Raw genomic sequence first — 26,582 nt, 5'->3', positions numbered from 1 at the left:
AGTTGGACACTTAACCAACTGCACCACCAGGTGCCCAGACCTGTATTTACCACCATATACATATCTCTTCAAATTCAGCTAGAGGTGCTCATGTGACTAAATCCTGGGCTATGGGATGAAAGTGGGGCTGCCAGGTGTGGCCCTGAGCCATGTTTTTAAAGGAGGCTACCTTCACAGACAGAACTTTGTTCTGTCTCACAGCCATTCTCTTTCCTCTCAGTTGGAATGGATGAGGTGGCTGTAGCTCCAGCAGCCATTTAGAGCCAGGAAGTTAGCTTGGAGAGGGAAGCCATGCATGAAGGTGGCTGAGCAGAGCAGCAGAGCCTGGGCTCCTGATGACACAGCAGCACCCTTGCACCAGCACTTGGCTACCTACCTCTAAAGTTGTTTCACAGCAGAGAATGAGCCCCTTTGTTTGGATCTCTATCTTTGCAGTCAGGTGTGATTCCTGACCACCAGCCATGTTGGAACATCATCCCACCCTCCTTTGTATGTATCCAATTTTAATTCTGTCATTCATTTTTCCATCACTGAGACACAGGCCTTGCCCTCAAGCAGCTCAATGTTTCACAGATACATCAGACTTACAAAACTGACTTATAGACAATATGATAAGGGTCACACTATAGAGAAATGTACAAAGAAAAAGTCTAACAGAAGCAGCGTTGAAGATGGTTATAAAAGATGAGCAGAAGTTGTCATTCTAGGCAAAAGGAATGCGATGTACAAGGGAACAGAGGCACTTGAAGCATGATAGAGAGAACTACAAACCATATCAGTATGCCTGGGGTCTCCAGGAGAGTAGCAGATAAAGTTGGAAAAGTGGTCTCGAATCAGATGCCAAAACGTCTTGTATGTCCTACCGAAGAATTTGCATGTGTTATATGATCAAGTATTCAAATGTATTGTCTTCAGTCACCAGTTATATCCCATGTGGTAAATCTCATCTCTGCAACTGGATGGCAGAGGTCATGTCTTCTCTCCTTCTTATAATGTCCATATTACTAAATACAGTGCTGCTACATACCAGAAGCTGAAAAATATTTGTGGCATCAAAGTCCCATGAATAGCCTAATGGACCCATGCAGATGGCCATAAGCAAAGTTTCAAGAATCACCTCCCACAAAGAAATGAAAAGATTGTGTGAGAAGTTTATAAAGCATATAGAAGATGACCACAGGCCCAGTGCCACCTTCATTCCATTTTCTGTCTGGCTGCTCTGTCCCAAAGGACAGATCCAAGAGGAGAAACACACACACATAAAGCTACAATGACAAGTCAGAGTGCTTTCTGCAAGGCAGAATGGAAGTCCAGAGAAGGCAGTGTGGCTGGGCAGCTAAGAGCTCAGGCAATGTGACCTTGAGCTTAGTACTTGATCTCTATGATGATCTCAAGGGCCCTAGTCCCCACCTCCCCAGATTGTGGGAATTAAATGAGACGATGCAGGTACAGAGTTGGCACAATGCCTAGCACAGTTAAGTGTTCAGTGAATGTTAAATAGATAAAGGAAATTATTTGGAGTGCGTGAAGAAGGTTGCATAATGGAAATGACAGAAACTGACCCAGAAACAGGTTAGACTAGCGAACAAGGAAAGAAGAACATTCCAGGTGGTGGGCACAACGCTTGCTCGAGGTGGAGGCTCTAAACTGGCAAGTTTGGGGAGCAAGAAGCAAGCACAGCATTCTGTGGGTTAGTGTGGAGCAGGAGGGGCAGAACCGGGCCAGCTGTGAGACAATGATCCCAGACTTCATCCTGCAGGTGACGGGACACCACTGAAGGACTGTAAACAGAGGGCACATCTGTATTCTAGGGTGCTCCTCCCAGGCGCTGGCAGTGCAGTGGGAGTGTGAGCAGCCCGGCTGCTGTAGGCATTAGCCAAGGAGAGGGGCCGCACCCACAGTACCCTGATTTCTACCTACAGTGAAGAGGGACTCCCAGTCTTTGGTGCACATGGAAGGGTACTTAAAAAGCACAGACAGGGGTGCCTGGGTGGCTCAGTGGGTTAAAGCCTCTGTCTTCGGCTCAGGTCATGATCCCAGAGTCCTGGGATCGAGCCCCACATCGGGCTCTCTGCTCTGCGGAGAGCCTGCTTCTCCCCCCCCAGTCTGCCTCTGCCTAATTGTGATCTCTGTCTGTTAAATAAATAAATACACACATAAATAAATAAAGCACAGACACAGCAAACTGCCAGGGTGCAGAACAGGGGTGAAAAGTAGGGAAATTGTGAACAGGCCTTGGGAAAAGCAAGTACATGGAGATAGAAGGAAGCTGAGGGGTGACATTGGGTATAGGTTTAGAAGAAAAGGGCATCCTTCCTTCCCATTACTGACACTGACCCAAGAATTTACTTTTTAGAAATACATAGAGCTGGGGATGTCTGGGTGGCTCAGTTGAATAAGCATCTGCCTTCGGCTCAGATCATGATCCCAGGGTCCTGGGATTGAGCCCCAAGTCAAGTTCCCTGCTCAGCGGAGAGCCTGCTTCTCCCTCTCCTACTGCCCAATCCCACCCCACAGCTTGTGCATATTCTTTCTCTCTCAAATAAAAAAATACTTTTTTAAAAGTACGTATAACTGTATACTTAAAAACAAAATCAAACTTAGCTCTCTCAGGTCATCTGGTCCTGGGTTTCTTTGCTATTATCTCTAGTTTCTGGCTCCCTATAGTTTTAATCAGAAACGCTTTGGTAAAGACAGAAAGCAGTGCAGATGTAACCGCACGCCTGCAGTCTGTGAGCAAGCCCAGCTGTTGGCTAGGACAGGCAGGAGAATGAGCCCTTGTTCAGTGCAACGAGGAAGTGGAGATGGGACTAGGAAAATGAAGACAGTGTACTTTCTGTTGTTCAGTACATAAAGCATGCTCTGGACAGATGCTTGAGCTCTCTAAGCAGATGAGGAGGAGAAAAGGGCTGAGCTAGAGAGAGAAGTGATCTGAGAGGAAGCAGAGTGGGGGCAACCACACACGATTAAGCTTAAATGCCTGCCACCAAGGAAGGTTTACACAGGAGACTGAAACCTCATGGTCACACCTCATCCTGGAGCGGCATTCACTTGCCGGCCACTTGCAACCTCCACCAGGGAGATTTGTCATGACACGAAAGGCCCTTATTAAGATGGGTCTCCCAGCAAGACCCATCAAGAAACATAAAAATGATCATCCCTTTGACCAAGTGGTCTCACTCCTGAAAGTAATGCCAGGTGGGGGTGGGGGGAGGGTTAAAAGAGGGAGAGAACTACTTTAGTACAGATCAATGCTGGTTGAGCCAAACAAAAAGATACTTACAGCCTCTTCATTCTTAATAGTGAAATAATGCAGCCAGCCAACAACTGAGGACGTGTTTAACAACAATGTAGACTAATTTGATGAACTATTAGGTAGCAATTAAAAATATCTGAGCAGGGTGCCTGGGTGGCTCAGTGGGTTAAGCCTCTGCCTTCGGCTCAGGTCATGATCTCAAGGTCCTGGGATCGAGTCCCGCATCAGGCTCTCTGCTCAGCAAGGAGAATGCTTCCCTCTCTCTCTCCCTGCCTGTCTACTTGTGATCTCTGTCAAATAAATAAATAAAATCTTTAAAAAATATATCTAAGCAGCTCAGTTTTAAAAACATTATTTTAGGGGCACCTGGGTGGCTCAGTCGATTAAGCGTCTGCCTTCGGCTCAGGTCATGATCCTGGAGTCCTGGGATTGATCCCTGCATCAGGCTCCCTGCTCAGCGGGGAGCCTGCTTCTCCCTCTCCTCCCTGCTCATGCTCTCTCTCTGATTCTCTCTCAAATAAATAAATAAATAAAATTATTTTTTTAAATGGTATGTTTACATTGATCACACATCCCTTAAAACTCATGTAGATTATAATTGGAAGCAGAGCTATAAAGCCTCTTCTAAGGTAAAGATGATTTTTGTAAATATGAAAAAATGTTCAACATTCCTCATCATCAGGGAAGTGCAATCAAAAACCACAATGGGATATCATCTCACACCTGTTAGGATGCCTATCATAAAAAAAAGACAAGAAATAACAAGTGTTGGAGAGAATGTGGAGAAACTGGGACCCTCGTACACTCATTATTGGGAATGTAAATTGGTGCAGCCACTATAGAAGCCAATAGGGAGGTTACTCAAAAAATTAAAAATAGAATTACTGTATGATCCAGGAATTCCACTTCTGGGTATTTATTCAAAGAAAACAAAAACACCATCTGGAAAAAATATATGCACCCCCATGTTCACTGCAGCATAATTTACAACAGCCAAGACAGGAAGGAAACCTAAGTGTTCACTGATGGATGAATGGATAAAGACAATGTGATTCATAGCTATAATGGAATATTACACAGCCACAAAAAAGGAAATCTCACCATTTCCAACATGGATGAGGGCATTACGCTAAGTGAAAGAAGTCTGACAAAGACAAATACCAAATGATCTCTCTATGAGTAGAATCTGAAAACCCCAAAACCAGAAAGCCAAAAAGCCAAGCTCACAAAAAGAGAACCAACTGGTGGTCACTGGATACAGAGGGCGAGGGTAGGCAAAATGGGTAGAAGGGAGTCAGAAACTGCAAAGTTCCAGTTACAAAATAAACAAGCCATGGAAGTGTAATGTACAGCATGGTGACTATAGTTAATACTGTATTGCCTACCTGAAAGTTGCTAAGCAAGTAGATCTTAAACCTTCTCATCACAAGAAAAAAATTCTGTATGTACGGTGATGGGCGGTAACTAGACTTATTACAGTGACCACTTTGTAATATATACAAATATCAAGTCATTAGGTTGTACAACTGAAACTAATGTTATATGTAATTAAACCTTGATTTTAAAAAGTTAACTCATTTTTGGAAAGAAGACAATCAATCCTGGGTCCTCTATAAAGACAGCAGTACTGTTCTCAGAGTGAGACCTGGGCTGTGAACAGGATGTACTTTTGTGTTTTTAGTTTTCACAAACAATCCTGAACAGCATGCACAGAGAGGTGTGGGGCAGGGCAGGGAATTCTGTATGTATGGTGATGGATAAGGGGCACTGAGGGGTCAAGTGTCTATAACTACCCCCAAGTTCAAGTTCATGGAAGCTTCACTGCTAAAACCATTCAGAAAGAGAAACAGAAAACAACGTACCCCAGTGAAAACACTTACCACAAGGCAAAACTGCCACCAAGCAGGTGAGCTTTCAGAGTCAGGAAGAACGTGGCAGTTAGAAATGTGGTGGAGAAAGCAGCTGTTTAAATTGAGGTTGACAAAGAAGAAATATATCTGACCATTCCCATCACTGGACAAAATGCACTTAGTATGCATGTGTATATAAATGCAGCCCGGGATTTATTAAGAAACATGGTAACAGATCAATACTGGGCCTGAGTGCCAGGTTTTCATTAAAACACCTTGCTTCATTTCATTAATCTTCCAGTTTTCCTACACAATAGTGTACACCTATTACATCATTCTCTACCCCCAACCCCAAACATTAAACATTAAGCTAGATGTCCATAATCTACACTAGCTAAATGCCTCACTAAGGCAGCTCAAAAAGGCTGGGCGGGAGGACCTGGGGATTTCACTTTCTCTCTGTTTCCAGCAGGTCAACAATTCTAATTATCATCACTTACCTTAGCCATATAGCTTTTTACACAAACTGCTTGACATATAACTGACTTAGTTCAATTCACTGGCTGAAAAAGAAACGAAACACATATGGCGTGGCTCCTCTATGTTGTATTAACTGTAAAGACCAGTACTGACCCCTGTTCCAAATTCTAAATTCTACTGCCTCCTCTCGATGTCACAACAAGGTTAGCTGAAAACCATCCTGCAGGCTGCACTGTGGCTTTAAGAGGAAATAAATGATCCCACAAGTCTGGCAAATGTATGGCTAAACATAGCAGGAATCTCATGTATATGGATTTAAAGTTTCTCCTTTGGGAATTTTGCAAGCGAACAAAATGATTTATTTAGCCAATTCAAAGGGACTGTATCAAAACACACAAAGGCCTAGAAGAAAGATTACGGTGAAAACAAATAATTCAAAGCAATTTCTGATCCAAAACATTTCGCTTAGCTCTACAAAGATACGAGTAAGGTGTGGTCATGTTTTCTGACAGAAGAGTTCATGACTCCTTGCCTCCGAGTTAAACATTGCAGTAAGAATAGCTTCAGTGCTTAATGCATGACTGGAAGAAATGTTTATCAGTCCTTTAGCTACTAATGGGAGGATTACATGTAGTCAGACCATAAAGCATATAAAAAATCAGATCATGCAGAGTTGTGCTATGCAAGACGGTAGCACTAGCGTCATGTCTTCTGAGTATCTGAAATGTGGTTAGCATGACTAAGGAAGTAAAATTGTATTAAGAACTGATATTTGCCTGTACCCCTGGGGCTAATAATATGTTATATGTTAATAAAAATTAAAAATTAAAAAAAAGAACTGATATTTGATAGTTACTGGCAAACTTAGAAATGTTTGTGTGTATGGAACTTGGGTGTGTGAATCTACCTTTTCACTGTATTTGCTAAGAAATACAAATATAGACCAAGTATTCCTGATGAAAATTTAACATCTGAATTGAGATGTACCACTGGGGGATATACAGATTTTTTAAAACTCAGTGTGCAAAGAAATATAAAATATCTGGATATTTTTAAATATAATTAAATTTGAACTAGTTGAACTAGTTTGGATATACTGGATTAAATACCGGATTAAATACAGTATATCATGAAATTAATTTCACTTTTTTTAATGTGGTTCCCAGAAAACTGGAAACAGTTTACATCCTATTTCTACTGGGTGGTGCTATTGCAGTGAATCTGAAGTCTTGAGAATGCTGGCGCCATCTGCTGGACTCACACTATAAAACAGGCCCATGAGAAATGGTAAAACTGAAATTGTGTCAACACCTGAACTCTGGGTCTGAAAGGCAAGAGGATGTAACTAACAACTGGGCTCCTGAAACACTAAACAACCTGTATGCTGAGACAGGATGAGAAATGTTAAAATAGTTTTGAAATCCTAGAGAAAATCTGAGACTTACAGTTCCTAGTCGACAGTGACCATGAGCCAACATGCAGACTGCTTCACCATGCACCCTAGGTTGGGCCATCCTGAGCAAAAAAAGGTTATTTCGGATTCCCTCTCATGACCACTGGCTCCCACAGGGATTACTGCTGCCTGACCAGCCTTCCCATCCCCTCCACATACAGCCCAAGTCCTTCTCTATCTTATAATCATATCTTTTCCATCTTTCTCATTTGTGTTTTCTTCCTTCCTTCCATTTTTCCATTTTCCAATGTTCCCAGTATAACTAATAATTCTATTTTTTTCTTTCTACTATTCCAATTTTTTTTTTCTGTCTCTTCTCCTTGTGCCCAAAAGCTGTTTCAGTTGGTTACGTAGTTTTAGTTCCTATGTTTAGGCCTTTGATCCATTTTGACATTGGGCTGGTTTTGCGTATCGCCTGAGTTACGGATCCATATTCATTCTTTTGCATGTGGATAGTCAGCTGTCCCAAAATCATCTTTTGAAGAAACTATTCTTTCCCCATTGGATGGCCTTGGCACCACTGTCAAATATGAATTGACCACAGAAACAGAGCTTTCTTTTCGGACTCTCAGCACTAGTCCATGGATCTAGGTACTTATCCTATGTCAGTACAACACTGCTTTGATTCCTGTAGCTTTGTAGTTAAGTTTGAAACAGAAAGTGAGAGTCCTCCAACTTTGTTCTTTTTCAGATTATTTTGGATATTCTGGGCCTCTTCAATTCCACACAAATTTAGGATCAGCTTACCAATTTCTGCAAAAAGATGGCTGGGTCAGTTGATTTTAATGTGTATTTTTAAAAAGAGATTTGCCTAATCAGACTGACAGAATGACCCTTAGGACAGGCAACTTTGCCCTTGACATGGAGTTCAGAGGTTAAGTTTGCAAGAATTTGGGATTTTCATCTAGTACTACTTAATACTGGAGTGACAACACCGAGAGCACAGGGCAGTGGAGAAACTGAATTTGGAGCAAACGTGAGCCTAAACAAGCTACATATAAGTCCCAGAGCTGCCGTTTGGATGCTACATGACCTTGGACAAGTTGTTGACCTTTTCTGGGCTCCAGTTTGCAATCCATAATGAGCACTCCCATCAATATCACCGAGACTATGTGGATTGGAGCCCACAGGAGTATAGGCTCCTTCTGGCACTTGGAAGATCTGGTGGCCAACTCCCACTGCTTGTCTGGAGCCATGAAGACACTGAGGTGCAGGAGGCAGAGGATGGGATGTATTCAGGCACAGAAAAGGCTTCCAGAGTTCTGCTCACTAATTCACTGTTAGTAAGGATGAAGGGACCTCCCTGCCTCGCACTCCAGCCCAGATCTATTTCAGTAAGACTTCTGAGGTGATGTGGCTCCTGAAAGTGATGAGGGCCTACAGTGGGCACAGCAGAGAAAGGCCGAGCTGAAAAAGTAACCCTTAAGCTGAAGAGCATCTCACTCTCTGACTCGGTCCGACAGCCTCCACATGGGCCTCAGGTACTCCACACACACTTAATGAATACCCACCAGGCATGTGTGGTGACAATATAAGTGACTTCACCTCCTACCCTTTTGGATTATGAGGTTCTACTCCCTGGTCTTCCTTATCATTTTAAATGTTATTGCTTAATAGTCCACCAGCTTCAGGGTCTTCTTGGAGACTAAATTACTTTGCCCTGCACAGTGTTTCCTCATTTGCCACTTTGACAGGCAAACATGCCTCCTGACAGACACTCCATCAAGTGATACGGAAGCTGAATCCTTGGAAAAAAGAAAGCTGCATGCTAGTATTTGCAAAAGGAAAGGAATGGAACCCTTAAATCAAATAAGCCAAGGAAGTGGGCAGGAAACAGGATTACAAGCTCCTTAGGGTCATGTTATGACAGCTTACACATAAATCCAGAAGGACAGGTCTTCCTATCAATCAGAAAGAAATGAACAGCCAAGTGGCCACAGAATTCCCACAGTACCATTCAGTTTCTTCTTTGCTGACAAATCCAACAAATCCAACAGAAGTCTGTATCCTCTAGGGAAAAAACAGGAGGAGAAAGATACAATTCAATCTTTAAAGTTATCTTTTCCCCAATTTGGGAGAAAAAGGCACCATCGTAGTATAGACACAAGCGAGAATGGTTTTGAAGTTCATGTCACTTGTTTATAATATGATATCATATCATCCAGAGTTTCGAAAGTGACTGTGGGGGCTTGTGGTGGGCTGCTGGGGGCAGGAGTGGATGATGTATGTGAAGAGCTGGGGTCATGGCTCTGGCCAGAGCACTGTCCTGGGTCACTCTGTGCAGGTGCAGGTCTGTTCCATGTCTGGCTACCGAAGGTACCAGTTCTCTTTTGTCCCACAAAATAATCTGATGGTGGAGCAAACTCAGGATCTCTCTCAGCCCGGAGATCTGCCTGCCTCTTCGACCAGTACCCGAAGGAAAATTCTAGTAAAAATAAAAGAGTATTATTAGAACTGATTACAGAATCAGCTGAACTTTTACCATTACTACTTTTCAATTATTATATATTAAAAGTCAACTCCCATTCTCTGGAGAATAAGGATAGCAATAACATAATACAAGGTCTATGTAATGCCTACAAAAATAAAAGGAAGCAGGCTAAGAAAAGGGAATGCCTACTACCAGATGGGGAATGATTCGAGGAAGGCTCTGCGGAGAAGGCTGGTAGGTTCTGGAAGTATTGCCAAAAAGGCACTAAAATTGTATTTCAGAGAGTAATCTAGAAAAATCAAACCTCAAAACATTTGCTTGACACGATGTAGGTACTTCACAATGAGACACAAACTTTGGCCTTTACTGAGTTTTAGAAGACACAAAAAGACACTTGTCCAAATCTCATTTGGTGTTTCAGCTCTGCTTCTAACAGTAGCACTAACCTAAGGCACTCACCTATTTGCCTATCTTTTACTTCAGTCGTGGATCTCACCAGCTCATATAGCATGAGCTAATGTACTATTCTTTTTTTTTTTTTTTAAGATTTTATTTATTTTTTTAACAGAGAGAGCTCAAAAGTCGGCAGAGAGGCAGGCAGAGAGAGGGGGAAGCAGGCTCCCTACTGAGCAGAAGTCTCAGTTCCAGGACCCAGAGATCATGACCTGAGCCGAAGGCAAAGGCTTAACCCACTGAGCCACCCAGGTGCCCCTGCTAATATCCTATTCTAATGATCTCATTTGGAAAGACATAAATCATAGTCTCCAACAAGAAGCTGCTGTGGGCACCATGGTGTACTTACAGGAAATTTTGCATGACCCAACACAACCATATGCAAATCCAAATTAATACTGTGGCACACTGACTATTTTCAACTGAATGTAAAGGAGACTACTAAAAAACAATCTGAGGGTTTTGAAGGGGCAGGGGGTGGGAAGTTGAGTCAGCCTGGTGGTGGGTATTATGGAGGGCACATATTGCATGGAGCACTGGGTGTGGTGCATAAACAATAAATTCTGGTACACTGAAAAGAAATTAAAAAAATAAAAAATTTTTTTAAAAAAAGGAGACTGCTAAAAACACAGAGGACATTAAAATATCAAACCTTATAAGATTTTTCAAAAGTGGCTCCTGAGAAAGGGCATTCCAAAACTGTAAAGGCACATGAAGGTAGCACAAATTTTAAAAAACTTCACCCAGGGGCACCTGGGTGGCTCAGTGGGTTAAAGCCTCTGCCTTCGGCTCAGGTCGTGATCCCAGGGTCCTGGGATCGAGCCCCATCAGGCTCTCTGCTCGGCAGGGAATCCGCTTCCTCCTCTCTTTGCCTGCTTCTCCTACCTACCTGTGATCTCTGTCTGTCAAATAAATAAATAAAATCTTTAAAAATAAAAAAATAAAAAACAAACTTTACCCAGTGCTTCTAAAAAATTGTCCCTTTGAAATGATGTATTATAGACCCTGGTCTTTTATGATCGCACTTTCTAGTGGCCCTGTTTACAAATAAGCTAGTGTCTGGGTCCTAAGAAGAACTCAGCTGAAATTTCTGGAGAATTCCTTAAGCCTCGAGAGACCACAGAGACTCATGAGAATCATACTGAAATGAACCAGAAAAATCTTCTGTGCAAGGCCCATCACTGGAAGGATTTACACCTTGAAGCCCACACCCTTTTACCTTTTCCTCTGTCCCACTCTCGGACATGGGGCACTCCGGGCCTGGTATCCTTCCTCTCCTGAACAATGACTTCTACTTTGCTACTCTGGGCAGCAGTACGTGGAGTTGGCACAGCCTCTGGTTCTGGTGGCAAAGGTCCAATAACATCTGTTTTTTTGCCAGGGAATAACACATTATTATAATAAAGCTTAAAGCTATTTAGAAAATAAACATTAAATAGAACATGCTAATCTTGAGAGTAAAAGTAATAACCAGTATTTAATGAGCACCTATCATGGCCCAGGCAGTGGACTCAGTATCTTGTATACAACAGTTCGTGTAATTCTTGTAATAACCCTAACAAAGTCAGTATTACTATTTTATAATGTAAAAGTAGTACTATTTTATAAATGAGGAAAATTAAGCTCAGAAATGCCATACAAGGAGAAAGTGACAAGAGCCAGGATCCAAACCCAGGTTAGATGGATTTCAAAGTCTGTTTGACTCCCCAGACCAACTGAAGAAGCAGAAATCCCCAACAACTCAACTGAAGAATCTCAGACAAAGCAAGGGGATTTAGGGTGATGAAGAGCTGAAGCATGGCAACAGGCTGCAGGCTAGTCACTTTGGTCAGAGTTTTAAAGAAAATGGGTTTTTAAAAAACCACTGTGGTGGCACTTCACATGTTGTGGAAATGACAGATGTTTAGGAGTAGAGCAAAAATAGAGAAACAGTATGCAGTGCTTAACACGTTTCAGGGACCTAGCATCATATAAAATGGCACAGATGACTGCCCAATTCCTCAGTGTTTCTGGTCTCCTTTCAGAGCTAAACTGAAGCTGTGTTCAGAATCAAAAGAAGGCCAGTGGCTTGGCACAGGTTTCTGTGAGGGCTGGAGTGGCTGGCATATGCCCCTGATACCCACACACCCCCTTCTTCCTTTTGGGAACAGAACACTCCCAGTTTCAGTCCGGGGATGCAGCTGCCTCATTGACAGGCCATTCCCCAGCCCCTTACAGCTGTATTCAGGCCAGTGGGATGTAAATGTGTGGGTGGCATGTGCCTTTGATTCACATTCCTAAAGAAGCAGCAGGTTCCTATCCCCTTTTCCCCTTTCCTGGGGCTGGACTGTGAACAGGTGCCAGAGAGCAAGTTTCTGTCCTACAGGTAGAGCAACACTCTAGGAATAGCAGATGCAGGAAGAGAGGAGGAAGCTAGGACTGGGTGACCGTCTGGAGCAAGGCTACTACCTGCTTGGAAACCCACCACCTCTAAAGCATTAAAACAGAAAACAGACTTCCATCTTGTGTGAGCTAGTCCAGACAGCTTAGCCCCCAGACTAGGGTAACTCCTACTGCAGGCAGCAAGCCAGCAGGAACACAGCATGTAAGTGTTTCCACTGTGACCTTTCATGAACTGTCCAGACTCAATACTTGTAAATTCTTTTATCTGATTTTGTGAACATACTTCTTCTTTAAAACAAACTAACGTGTAATAAACAAAAAACATACAGCCATAATAAAAGAAACGTGTGCACAACTAAACTTCATCTTAAAACATCTCTTCTCTAAGTCTCAGTTACTAAACCATGCCCATCCTCTGAAGTAACACAATGCCCTCTTTGTTAATATTTTTGTCTATAGAAAAAGTTTCTTTGGAGTGTCACCCGGCCCCACTCTGGTTATAAAAACCTACTCCTGGCAGTACCTAAGAGGTACTCTGCTTGCTTAGAGAATAAAATGAAATGGCTCATTTCCATAGTGCCAGTCCTATTTGTTGAGACATCAATGGAACTAAAATTTTTCCTTTTGAAGGTCAGATACATGAACCATGAAATACCTCTATTTTCTTCCTCTGCTCCATCTTCTTTTGACTTTTTCATCTTTTTTTGTCGGAGTTTAGCAAGTCTTGCTTCTAACATTGCCTTTCGCTTTTCCTTTATGTTCTCTCGTTTTGTTCTCTGATCTGTTGTCTGAATACAAAAGAAAATGAGAACATTTACTGTAAGACAAATTCACAATATTTCTGCTTAAAGGGATAAAATAATTTATTTTAAAAACAGACTAATTAATTCATTTTTCATGCCACCTCTGGGAAGCTAGCCTTGAGATCTTCAAAACACAGAGGTCCTCTTATACAAGCCCTCTGGCATGTTTTCTAAGTTTAGCGAGCGTTCACAGAGCATCCTGGAATCTTCACATTCAAGGAAACCAACCAATTCTGTTCCACTCCTTAATCCCTTAAATAAATCCCTTAAATAACTCTCTATTTTCTAACCCAGGCCACTCCAAAAGTACCATATTTAAAACCAAATTTAAAACATCAAAGTTACATAAGTTACTTCTGAGCAGTTATAATTTTAAAGTCTGAAACACCAAAATAGAACAGCAATTACCTTCATGAAACTATAATAGCATACTGATAAATAATAGTGATAAAACTCTCACTATTTGCAGAAGACATGATATTATATATAGAAAACCTTAAAGATGCCACCCAAAAGCTATTAGAATAAATGGCTTCAGTAAAGATGCAGAGTACAGGGGCACCTGGGTGGCTGGCTCAGGTGGTTAGGGATCTGCCTTCAGCTCAGATCATGATCTCATGGTTCTTGGATATAGAGTCTCACATCGGGCTCCCTGCTCAGTGGGGAGTCTGCTTCTCCCTTTCCCTCTGTCCCTCAGCCTGCTTGTCCTCTTTTTCTCAAATAAATAAATTTTTTTTTAAAAAGTTACAGGGTACAAAATTAACATAAAAAATCAACACAAGGGTGCCTGGGTGGCTCAGTGGGTTAAGCTGCTGCCTTCGGCTCGGGTCATGATCTCAGGGTCCGGGAATCGAGTCCCGCGTCAGGCTCTCTGCTCAGCGGGGAGCCTGCTTCCTCCTCTCTCTCTCTCTCTGCCTGCCTCTCTGCATACCTGTGACCTCTCTCTGTCAAATAAATAAACAAAATCTTTAAAAAAAAAAAATCAACACAAAATGTTGTGCTTCTATAGGCTAATAATAAACTATCAGAAAGAGAAATTAAGAAAACATTCCCATTACATCAGAAAGAATAAAATACCTAGGAATAAATTTAACCAAGGGAAACTATAACACACTGACAAAAGAAACTGAAGACACATACACTTAGAAAAATACAGCATGCTCATAGATTGGAAGAATTAATACTGATAAAATGTCCATATTACCCAAAGCAATCAAAAGATTCGATGCAATCTCTATCAGAATTGCAACGAATATTTTTCACAATGATAGAAAAAGCAACCCTAATATTTACATGGAGCCACAAAAGCCTTTGAAGAGCCAAAGCATTCTTGAGAAAGAAGAACAAAAATGGAAGGATCAAGCTGCCTGATTTGGAACTATATTACAAAGCTACAGTAATCAAAACAGTACGATATTGGCATAAAAACAGACACAGAGATCAGGAGAACACGAAAGGGAGCCCAGAAATAAACCCAAGCATATATGGTCAGTTAATTATGACAAAAGAGCCAGAAGTATATAATGGGAAAAGGACAATCTCTTTAAATAAATTGTTGGGAAAACAGGATAGCCACATGCAAAAGAATGAAACTGGACCACTATCTTACGCCATACACAAAAATTAACTCAAAATGGACTAAAGACTTGAACATAAGATCTGAAACTATCAAACTTCTTGAAGAAAACATAAGCAGTAAGCTCCTTAACATCAGTCTGGGCCATGATTTCTTGGATGTGACACCAAAAGTAAAGGCAACAAAAGCAAAAAATTAACATGTGGGATAACATCTAACTAAAAAGCTTCTGCCCAGCAAAAGGAAACCATCAACAAAATGAAAGCATTCTTACTGAACTTACTGAACTGGAGCAAATATCTGCAAATCATATTATCTGATAAGGGATTAATACCCAAAATATACTGAGAACTCATACAACACAGTACCCCCGACCCAAAAAAAGTGAGAAAAACTCACAAAAACCAATCCAATTAAAAAACAGGCAGATGGCAAAAACAAAACAAAAACCCAGATGACCTAAATAGACATTTTTCCAAAGAATACACACAGACGGCCAACAGACATATAAACAGATGATGAACATCATTAATCATCAAGAAAATGCACATCAAAATCACAGTGAGATATCAACCTCACACCTGTTAGAATGACTATTATCAAACAGACAGAAAATAACAAGTATTGACAAAGAGGTAGAAAAAAGGAAACCCTCATGCACTGTTGGTGGGAATGCAAACTGGTACAGTCACAACAGAAAACAGTATGGAGGTTCCTCAAAAAATTAGAATGGAACTACCATATGATCCAGCAATTCCACTTCTGCATATTTATTTGAAGAAAATGAAAACACTAATTTGAAAGATATCTGCACCCCCATGTTCACTGTAGAATTATAGCCAAGATATGGTAAAAACTTAAGTGTCCATCAATGATGAATAAAGGCATGTGTATTTGTGTATGTGTGTGTGTGTTTATATATATACACATATGTGGAACAGAATATCATTCAGCTATAAAAAAGAAGGGAAGTTTGCCATTTGAACAACATGGATGGACCTTGAGAGCATTATGCTAAGTGAAATAAGTCAGACAGGAAAAGATAAATACTATATGATCTCACTTATATATGGAATCTAACCTCCACACCCCCAAAAATCTCAAAACATAATCTTAAAGATACAGAGAACAGATTGGCGGTTGACAGAACCAGCGGTGGGGGGGGGGATGGGCAAAATGAGTGAAGGGAATCAAAAGGTATTTAAACTTCCACTTATAAAATAAACAAGTCATGTGGATGTAATATAGAACATGGCAACCACAGTTAATAATACTGTAATGCGGGGCGCCTGGGTGGCTCAGTGGGTTAGGCCGCTGCCTTCGGCTCGGGTCATGATCTCAGGGTCCTAGGATCGAGTCCCGCATCGGGCTGTCTGCTCGGCGGGGAGCCTGCTTCCCTCTCTCTCTCTCTGCCTGCCTCTCTGTCTACTGTGACCTCTCTCTGTCAAATAAATAAATAAAATCTTTAAAAAAAAAAATAATAATAATAATAATACTGTAACACAGGGGCGCCTGGGTGGCTCAGTGGGTTAAAGCCTCTGCCTTTGGCTCAGTTCATGGTCTCAGGGTCCTGGGATCAAGCCCTGCATTGGGCTCTCTGCTCAGCGGGGAGCTTCCTCCTCTCTCTGCCTGCCTCTCTGACTACTTGTAATCTGTCTATTAAATAAATAAATAAAATCTTTAAAAAAAAAATACTGTAATGCATATTTGAGAATTGCTAGGAGAGTGGACCTTAAAAGTTCTCATTGCGAGAAAAAAAATTTTATTCTACGCAGTGACGGATGTTAACTTGACAAAGCAGTAATCATTTCCCAATAGACACAAATACTGAATAATTATGTCATACATCTGAAACTAATAAAATGTTATGTGTCAATTTTATTTCAATTAAAAAGTAGGGGCACCTGGGTGGCTCAGTGGGTTAAAGCCTCTGCCTTCAGCTTGGGTCATGATCTCAGGGTCGAGCCCCACACTGAACTCTCTGCTCAGCAGGAAGCCTGCCTCCCCATCTCTCTCGGCCCATCTCTCTGCCTACTTGTGATCTCTGTTCAAATAAATAAATAAAATCTTTTTAAAAAAAGTAATAATAAAGTATCTGGTCTATGGCTATAATAGTATTTATTAAATATCAGAAATATCAATCATTTGAAGTTTATTTGATCCACTTCTGTCCATCACTGCTCTGAATATTAACTATGAAATGAACATAGCATTTTTTTATTTTTTAAGATTTTATTTATTTGTCAGAGAGAGAGATACCAAATACAAGCAGGAGAAGTAGCAGGCAGAAAAAGCAGCAGACTCCCTGCTGAGCAGGGAGCCCGAAACAGGACTTGATCCCAGGAGTCTGGGATCATGACCTGAGCCGAAGGCAGACACTTAACTGACTGACACACCCAGGCGTCCCTAAATATAACATTTCTTAAAAAAGAAAAAAAAAAAAAGGCCATTCTGAGTACCAATTTAAAAAACAGATTGTGAGATGCCTGGGTGGCTCAGTCAGTTAAGCACCTGCCTTTGGCTCAGATCATAATCTCTGGGTCCTGGAACTGAGCCCCACATCAGGCTCCTTGCTCAGCAGAGAGTCTGCTTTCCCCTCTCTGTCTGCCCCTCCACCCACCTGTTCTCATTCTCTCTCTCTCAAATAAATAAGATCTTTAAAAACTGATTTAATTAAATAAATAAATAGATTGTTTTTGTTATGTAGTCTAAAAAGAAACCAACTGCTCAAACACTTCTCAACATCAATTCTGAATTTAATTTTTACCTGTTCACGTAGCATCTCTAATGTTTTCATCTGCTTGCTTCTCAACTCTTTATCTCGAGCGAAAGCAAAATATCCAACACCAAGTTGCCGGGCCTCTGAAATAAGTCAAATTATTCAAAAGATTAGAGTTCCCTGATTAATGAATTAGACTCAGGCTAACTTTCCTACCAAAGCAAAAAGAAACACAGTGATGGGGCGACTGGGTGGATCACTGGGTTAAGCCTCTGCCTTCAGCTCAGGTCATGATCTCAGGGTCCTATGATTGAGTCCCGTATCAGGATATCTGCTCAACAGGAGCCTGCTTCCCCATCTCTCTCTACCTGCTGCTCTGCCTACTTGTGATCTCTATCAAATAAATACATAAATAAAATCTTAAAAAAAAAAGGAAAGAAACTCAATGATATCTAGCACAACTTAGAAAAAAAAAAAAGCAGCTAAGCCAAAAAAATCTCCTCCTTGTGATTAATAGACCCTCTTTTAGAAAGAAATTTCCAATATGAGTATTCTTTAGGCTATGAAGTGAACAAGGGGCTATTTTCAATTTCAAAATTGGAATCTTTTCTTTCTACATAAGAGCTGCTGCTTTATGAATATTTCCCTTTATGCTTACCATTAGTTCACGATTAAAAAAAAAAAAGATTTAAAAAGCTGCAAGAGGATCATACCATTTTCACGAATGTCTTCATAATGTATGGGTCCCATTGGCCTTTTCAAGGCCTCTCTTTCTTCTTCCTCCCATTGCTGGCGCTGAAGTTCTTTTCTCATATCTTCAGATAATAAGGTTTTCTCATTAGCAGGACTAACGAAACTAGTAATGGAAAAGAATAAAACTCTTTAGTTCAGAGACGTGAGACAGCAATGCTTCAGTTCAGTAGGATGGATCACAGACAAGCAACTCTAGTTGATAAAGAACACAGTTCCTTTCAGAAGTTTCTGACCCAATATCACTGGCAAATTACAAAGAAGGTTTTCACCTTTCTATAATCAAGCAGCTGACTTATTACAAGAGCACACCAGAATCTTTTCTCAGCACTTGAGACAAATCCATTTCCTTCCCACCCTGGCTCAGGGAAGGAGGAACCTGAGCCTCCTCTGCATGGTCACCTGCCCAGTACTGAGGAGGCTGCATAATGTTACAGCCCAGGCACACCTCACGGCCTCTGTCAGACAGCTCAGGGCTTCTTCATTTCCTTCCTTGCACTGAGCCCAGGCCTATCTGAACCTGAAGGATTTGGATACAGTGCACCTTCTCCCACCATTTTCCTCATAAAAACTGCCCTTGGTGAGGGGAATTTTATTCCCTGGAGCATAGGAGCAAGTTATCTCTTCGATGTGTCTTGGCCCCTGTAGAAAAAAATCTAGCTATAAGGCCCTTCAAAATACAAAAACGTACAAAGAAAAAGTTAATAAGCTAACAACCCCTCTGCTCCCACTAGGAACCTAGTATATATTCCTAAACACCTTTCTCCACAGAGGCAGGTTTGTTGGATTGGGCTTATTCTCATTTTTCACTCTGATATCCAACACCCCTCCAAGTAAACAGATAGAACTCCAACGCATCCATTTTAGTAGCCACACAGTATGGATGATCGACTACTCAGGTTGCCCCAAGTGTGGACTGTGTACGTACCTAGCCACAAAAGAGCACCTCAGTAGATATTTTTATATGTTAAGAAGAGAACCTCCTCATTGGACCATCAAAGATAATGAACTAAAAGCAGCCTCACACAAAAACAATCCTCGTGTCTGCATTTCAGAACCCAGGCAAAGCCTCACATATCACATACTTACAGCCTCCCTTGAAGATTTTTATCCATTTCCAGCAAATCTGGCAAATCCTTTCTCATACAGCGCCGAGATCGCCCCAAAGAATCCACATAATCCACCCTGAAATAAAAGTGAAAACATGTGAAGGCGGCTTTGTACATGACATATGCTTCCTTAAGTTAGGGAGTTGGTGCACAGTAAAAAAATTAATGTAAGCCTCACTACCAAGAAAAACCCTCCACCTGAGAGACCATTACCACTGATAAGAAAATGCTTTTTAAAGTTTAAAGTTGACACACAATAAACTCATTATGCCCTTTATTAAACCCTAGGTTTAGAAACTGCAGAAAATGATTGAGCGTGTATATCTGATTTCAAAAATTAATAACCCATACAGACCCCTGCTGCAACATCTCAGAACTGATTTCAATCTGGTTTAGACAATTTCACATATTTTATTAGCATCAGAAAAACTGAGCTCTGTACCATTTTCAACATGTTCATTTTCTCAATCTTCCCAAATTTCACTTTTTATTCTTTTATTTCTTCTAATTGGTACACTTCTTTCCAATTAGAAATTTCTAAAGTCATGATATTTTGAGGACCCATTAATTAGAGGGAAGCAAAGCAACACGCATTTTGTACTGCAAAAGCATCTTGGCGGTGAGCCAGTCTATTATCTTTCACTCTCAGTTCCTCTTTCCTCATCTTTGCCCAAACTAGACAGCCAAGGGAACCAGGCAGACGGCAAGGCAAAATGAAAGACCAACTTCCCACAACAGGAAATATGGACAGATTTTCATGGAAAACATTTTAATTGCACCATGATGCAACAGATTTTTTTTTTTTTTTTTTTTTTTTTGCTTAATTATGGGAAAGGAATTTCCCAGGCTTTAGCAGGGTGCTAAATACACAGAAAGGGGTCAGTACTGATAGTGCAGCTCAAGGTCAGAGTCTCACATATGTGGCTTTGCTTTTGTTGGCCATTTCTTTCCTCTTACACATGCTGATTCCAATTGTTAGCTCATGATTTGAAAACAATGTTGGAGAATCTATTACTATTGTCCTAACACTGCTTACCACAAGAAATAAAACCTCCAACTCTAGAAAGCAGTTTCATTCTTCCTCCCTACCCCCCACCTTTTTCTAATGAACAGAAAAAGAAAATCATCTAGCCAGATGGTCTGAGTAATTATTTACAGTATTTTTTGCAGCAAGATTTTCCACCACCTGGAACTTAACTACCAAAAGGATTTTACAACTAGTTACAATTCTGGAGCTTAATTTAAAAACAAAAAAAGCGTTAGAACTGCTTGCAGTGCGTCTTCCTTCACCATATGGTGGCATGTGACACCTTCAATTGCCCTCCAAACTCTTCAAATCACTGACAAATTGCTTGTAATCACACGGCATTAGTAAGGGGGAAAAAAAACCATTAAACCTTTCAGAGGAGATGAGATTTCTGCTATGAAAAGCAATCATAGGCTATTCTGTTTCTGGAGAAGGTCTCTAAAATGTACAGATCCCATCAAAACAGAAGTGGCAAGACAGTAGTCAGCAAGTGCTCTGTGTAATCAGCAATCACGGAGCAAACCCCAGGGAAACAGTTACTTGAGGTACAAGAATAATAAAGGACGACTCAGAGTCATGTCATCTTCAATGAGCTCCAAGGGGGGAAGTTACGGCACGTGCCCATGAAACACTTCCTAAAAACAGCAGGGTGGATGTGTAAAGGACCCAAAGTTTGTCTCAAATCTTTTTCTGGTAATGAGGCTAGTTGTGTGCCAGTACTAAAGAAGAGGTAAGACCCAAAGGAACTGGAAGCGCATCTAAGCGCTACCAGGGTCCGGATGAGGGAGAATTCACTCACACGAAAACAAAGAGGAAAAGCATCAGTGGGAGCGACTGCATTGTACATGCTTCTCTTTGGATTGCTTGTAGCAAGTATGCAGCCAGAAGACCTCGCCCCAAGATAAATTTTTAGAAAGCAGCTAAGCAAATACCTGTTCTATTCCAATGTGAATGTTATCTCTGGGCCACTGGGGACACCCCGGGTATTACAAAGATGCGAGGTCCCTGTGATCCTCAGCAGCCGGCACTGCTCTCTCACACTCAGAAGCCACCCCTGCCAGCAGGGCCAATGGCTGACCAAAGGTCAAATGCTGCAAACCATCCTAATACAGTTCCTAACAAAGACCCCAATAATGAGGCTATCTGAGCCTGGAAGGGAAGATGGGTAGGCTCTGCACAGGCAGGAGGGTGGGCAGGCAGGGTTAGTCCCAGTCTTACAGTGTTAAGAAGAGAAAATCATCCGAAGGGAATTTTCATTCTGGTCTCTTATTGATGTATGTATCAGTCTCATAAAGAAAAGACAAGTTTGGCTTCCCCATCATTCACCTACTTGTAGATAAAATTCAGGATAATTTCAACAAAAATTTACCAAATGCCCGCTTATTCCCCACTGACAGCAGTTTCTTGGGTAGCTCAGAATACGCTTGACTTCCTGAAGGGAGTTGAAGGCAACACAATCACCTGTTTTACAGGTGAGGAAACCGAGCCTCAGCAAGGATGGAACTTGATCATGGTCAAGTGGTCATGTTACCATGGAAAGATGGAGCTAGTGTTACACAGGTCCAAGGTTCCCAGTGCCTATACCACGCTGCCAGATAATGTCCCAGTCACAGGTAAGGTTTACTGGACCAGCTCTGTCTGCCTCTTTTCTATGGAAATGAACATCACCACCAGCTAGACAGTGACTCATCATGTCTGAATAATGGCATGGGCAACCTGGGTAACAAAAGAACATGCTTCTGTCTAAACAACTCTTCCATGCCAATGAAACAGGTGTATTAATGCCTTTTATACTTGGCTGTCTTGTGATTACTTCTTCAGAGTTACTATTTCTACATCTGTAAATCCAATCTTAAAAGAAAGAAAACTGGGGAACAATAAGGAAAAATGGTCCAAACAAATACACTTTTGGAAAATAAATACAAGTCGGGGTACCTAACTGGCTTGTTGATAGAGCAAGGGACTCTCAATCTTGGGGTTGTGAGTTTGAGCCTCATGTTGGGTGTACAGACTACTTAAAAAAAAAAAAAGCGTGGTTGGGCTATGGACACTGGGGAAAGTATGTGCTATGGTGAGTGCTGTGAAGTGTGTAAACCTGGCGATTCACAGACCTGTACCCCTGGGGCTAATAATACATTATATGTTAATAAAAAAAATTTTTTTTAATTAAAAAAAAGAAAAAAAGGTAAACACAAGTCTGAGAATATTAACATGACCAAACTGTGCCATTATCACCAACCATTCTTCACTGGGGTCCTGGGGAGGAGGTATATCTTTTTCAGAAAGATTTTCTTCATCATCATCTCTTTCTGCTGTCTTTCTAGAATCTCTATTGGCACCAAACACCTCCATTTCTTTGTGTTTATCTATGATCTTCTGTGTGAAATCCACAAGGTACAAATCTTCCACTTCTTCATCTAAGACAGAAAAATCAATTTTCAGATTTTTTTTTTGAAGATTTTATTTATTTATTTGACAGAGAGAGACACAGTGAGAGAGGAAACACAAGCCAGGGGAGTGAGAGGGAGAAGCAGACCCCCCGCCCAGCAGGGAACCCAATGCAGGGCTCCATCCCAGGACCTTGGGATCATGACCTGAGCTGAAGGCAGTCACTTAACGACTGAGCCACCCAGGCGCCCCAATTTTTAGATTTTTGACATTCTTTTCAAAGCAGATGGAACTGCTATGAAGTGGTCACAGTCACCGCTGGGCAGCTAGCCCTGGACAGTTCACTAGTGGATGCATTCACTACCTCCCCCCTGAACACTTCAAAGACACAGAGCCATCACGGACCTGACAGGGAAGCGGCAAACAGGCCATCAGAAACACAGACCACACAAAAAATTCTCACAAGTGCTTAAAGTCTTCTGTTGACCCATCAACAGGATGAGTGAGCAATACAGTCTCAGAATGCAATTTTAAGATCAAACCATTTGATCTCAAGAGACCTGTCCACCCAGTGACATGTCGATGCAGAACTACAGTGATCATGTTGCCGGACCGGAGCAACAGACCTTTGTTGCTACGTATTCCTCCCCAGTCAAGGGGCTACCTTACTTAACCCTAATTACACTGCGGTGGTATGGTGTTTTAAGCATCACTGTATAGGGTAAACAAAGTCATCTGAATTCTTTTCAACCCAACGAACAGCACCTTCAGGCAAGGCATGGTGCCAGGATCTGCAGGGCACACAGAAACATGTGGCTTGTGACCTGCCTGAGCTAATACACTGGAAGTTAAATACCACTCCATGACTTTAATTTAGCCCAGGACAGTTGACGTACTCACAATAACGCTGATGTGAAGTGTCACTACGCTGGATTTTATAGAGCTGCTCCAGTTTTTCTGAGGACTGTATTGTGCTGTACGGGGCAGACACTATCCTAGTATCTGGTGTTAAGCCCCAGCATACAGGGGAGAATAACTGAGGCTCAAAACTCAACTTGCCCAAACACACAGGGACACTATGCCCCTCAGAAGATAAGCCTGCTGTTTTGGACCACATCCCCACATCCACAGGCCTTTGGACCTGGTCTCTACAGTAACAGTACAAGTCAAGTCTGAATCAAAAGTAAAAGATTTTAATTTTTCTTAAAGCCACAACATAACTCACATGACAAAGAGATGTACTTTCCCAGAGCAGAGTTGTAAGACCACATAATAGTGAGGCCTCCTGGTTAACGGACACCCTGCTGCTTCTTAAGGAAGAAGACAGGGCCCCTCTGCTGTACCCTAGCTTTAAGAGTGCCTGACTCTCCCACACGGGGCTCAAGTGCCATGCAGGGTACATGCCTCTGCCATCCGGGAAGAGGGAGTTTGGCTGTGTGGGTAGCCAATGACCAGGGTTCCAGCCCTGCCTCTCCTGCTGCCCCACTGCCCCCTTTTCCAGCTCATTGGGCCTAGTCACACTAGTCTGTCCTGCCAACACTGGCCCTCTCCTCCCTCTGCAGATCTGCTCTCACCACTCTCCCCCTGCAGAATCCTTCCTCCAGCTATTCAAAGCCTTTAAGACCCTATCAGAGCCTACCTTCTCCCTAAGGACTTCCCCAAATGCCTTTTGGCAATAAAATACACACTGCCTTGTAAAATCTCTTCTACTGGGGTGCCTAACTGGCTCAGTCGATTACGTGTCTGCTTTCAGCTCAGGTCATGATCCCAGGGTCCTAGGATCAAGCCCCACATCGGTCACCCTGCTCGGCAGGGAGTCTGCTTCTCCCTCTGATTTTCCCACTCTCTCTCTCTCTCTCTATCAAATAAAAGAAAATAAAATCTTAAAAAAATAAAAAATAAAATCTCTTTACTCCTATCTAAATGTAGACTGGGTTTTACTTTTCTGGACAGTATGAGGAAAGGGGGATCTTTTTATTATTTTAGAAGCAATTACAGGCACATCACAGAAAAAACAAAAAACAGAGAAAAGGAAACATAACTTCAACACCCTGTATACCCATAACTCCTCCTAATCTTTTTTTAACATAGCTATAATAGTTTATAATGGTAGTCTCTTTGGACCTTGTTTCCTACCTTTCTTTTGCACCACTGGCCTCCATTGATGATGACCCCCTTGAGGGCAGAGGCAGAGAATCTTGTTTGTTCCCTCAGAGCACCTAACATAGCCTGGTACACGCTGGGCAATCAACAATTATTGCGGATTTTCTGGTCTTGCCAGCACAGAAAGTAATCTGTATTATTCCTTAAATTTCCTCCCCGTTCTTATGGTTATTTTAACAAATAACAAAATATTACAGGGCTGTATGAGTTACAGAAAATAGAGAAGTATAAATAAATTATTGTATTTACCTATAAAGTCTCCTTTAGTCATTTTTTCATATAATTTGGCTTTTTCTTCCAATTTCTCCCTAGAAGAAAAAAAAGACAAGTATTAGAAATGGTCCAACACCTGCCATTCCTGCTAAGCCTGTCTGACTGTGACACCCTGCACCAGAGAAACCCAGTCTGATGGTGTGGCAGCTGTAACTTGAGCTGACCACTCCACCTTACAGTGACGCCTGATTTGCCAACTAAATGTCAGGCCCATGTTTCTGTTATTCATGACTATATCCCAGGGCCTAAAACAATGCCTGGCACAAGTTCTCAATCAGTACCTGAAAATAAATAATAAAGTAAGATTCCAGATGCAAATGCAAAGTGCAACCTGAATTAAATACCAAAAAAAAGAAGGAGATATTTAAACAAAAACATTTTCTATATACAACCTTCTAAACAGATCACCAAATTCAATGTGAACTCTTTGCATTACTGTTTTCAGACAAGGATCCCTGATCATCTATGGCTTATTAGGCTTCTCTAAGGGGGCTAAAGACCAACTTCTTATAAGTCTCTTAAAAATACAATACCTGACAAATGAGTGATCTGATGGGGCACGTGCACCCGAATGTTTACAGAAGCAATGTCCACAATAGCCAAACTATGGAAAGAGCCCAAATGTCCATCAGATGAATGGATAAAGAAGATTTAGTATATATACACAATGGAACACTATGCAGGCATCAAAAGAAATGAAATCTTGCTCTTTGCAATGACATGGATGAAACTAGAGGGTTATTATGCTAAGCAAAATAAGTCAATCAGAGAGAGACAATTACCATATGATCTCACTCATGGGTGGAATTTAAGAAATAAAACACAATCATAGAAAAGAGAGGAAAAAATAAAACAAGAGGGGCTCCTGGGTAGCTCAGTGGGTTGGGCCTCTGCCTTCAGCTCAGGTCGTGATCTCAGGATCCTGGGATCGAGCCCTGCATCGGGCTCCCACCTTGGCAGGAGGCCTGCTTCCCCCTCTCTCTCTCTGCCTGCCTCTCTGCCTACTTGTGATCTCTCTCTGTCAAATAAATAAATAAATTCCTTAAAAAAAAAAAAAAAGACAAAACCAGAGAGGGAGACAAACCATGAGAGACTCAATCATAAGAAACAAACTGAGGGTTGCTGAAGGGGAGGGGGATGGATGGATGGTGTAACTGGGTGATGGAGGGCATGTGATGTAATGAGCACTGGGTATTATACAAGACTGGTGAATCACAGACCTGTCCCTCTGAAACCAATAATACATTATATGTAAATCAATTGAATTTAAATTAAAGAATGTTATATATATATATATATATATATATATATATATATATATATGAGATATCTGTTTTATACAGAGCATGAATAATTTATTCATGACACATAGCTAATAAAAAACAAACATCAGCCCTGGTATTTCAATAAAGCCGCCTCTCTGCTCATGTTAATTCTGGTGACATTTATTTTTTAGTGGACACAGACTA

The 26,582-nt window shown here is 41.5% G+C and overlaps 1 protein-coding gene across 1 annotated transcript in view; it reads right to left on the bottom strand.

Annotated features, from left to right (window-relative positions):
- Window positions 1-5,298: 5,298 nt before the first annotated feature.
- Window positions 5,299-26,582, bottom strand: part of CCDC174 (coiled-coil domain containing 174) — a 28,662-nt gene continuing 7,378 nt past the window's right edge. The window contains exons 4-11 of the mRNA XM_044252923.1: window positions 25,090-25,148; window positions 22,529-22,706; window positions 19,243-19,338; window positions 18,117-18,259; window positions 17,452-17,546; window positions 12,961-13,093; window positions 11,143-11,289; window positions 5,299-9,464 (exon numbers count right to left, since the gene is read on the bottom strand). Of these exons, the coding sequence (XP_044108858.1) occupies window positions 9,166-9,464; window positions 11,143-11,289; window positions 12,961-13,093; window positions 17,452-17,546; window positions 18,117-18,259; window positions 19,243-19,338; window positions 22,529-22,706; window positions 25,090-25,148 (1,150 nt within the window). The 3' untranslated portion in view covers window positions 5,299-9,165. The remainder of the gene's footprint in view (window positions 9,465-11,142; window positions 11,290-12,960; window positions 13,094-17,451; window positions 17,547-18,116; window positions 18,260-19,242; window positions 19,339-22,528; window positions 22,707-25,089; window positions 25,149-26,582) is intronic.

Source organism: Neovison vison, chromosome 6, assembly GCF_020171115.1.
Source record: "Neovison vison isolate M4711 chromosome 6, ASM_NN_V1, whole genome shotgun sequence".
In the NCBI taxonomy this organism is placed as follows: Eukaryota; Metazoa; Chordata; class Mammalia; order Carnivora; family Mustelidae; genus Neogale; species Neogale vison.
The sequence above is the reverse complement of the archived record's forward strand: the minus strand, read 5'-3'. Positions and strand labels throughout refer to the sequence as shown.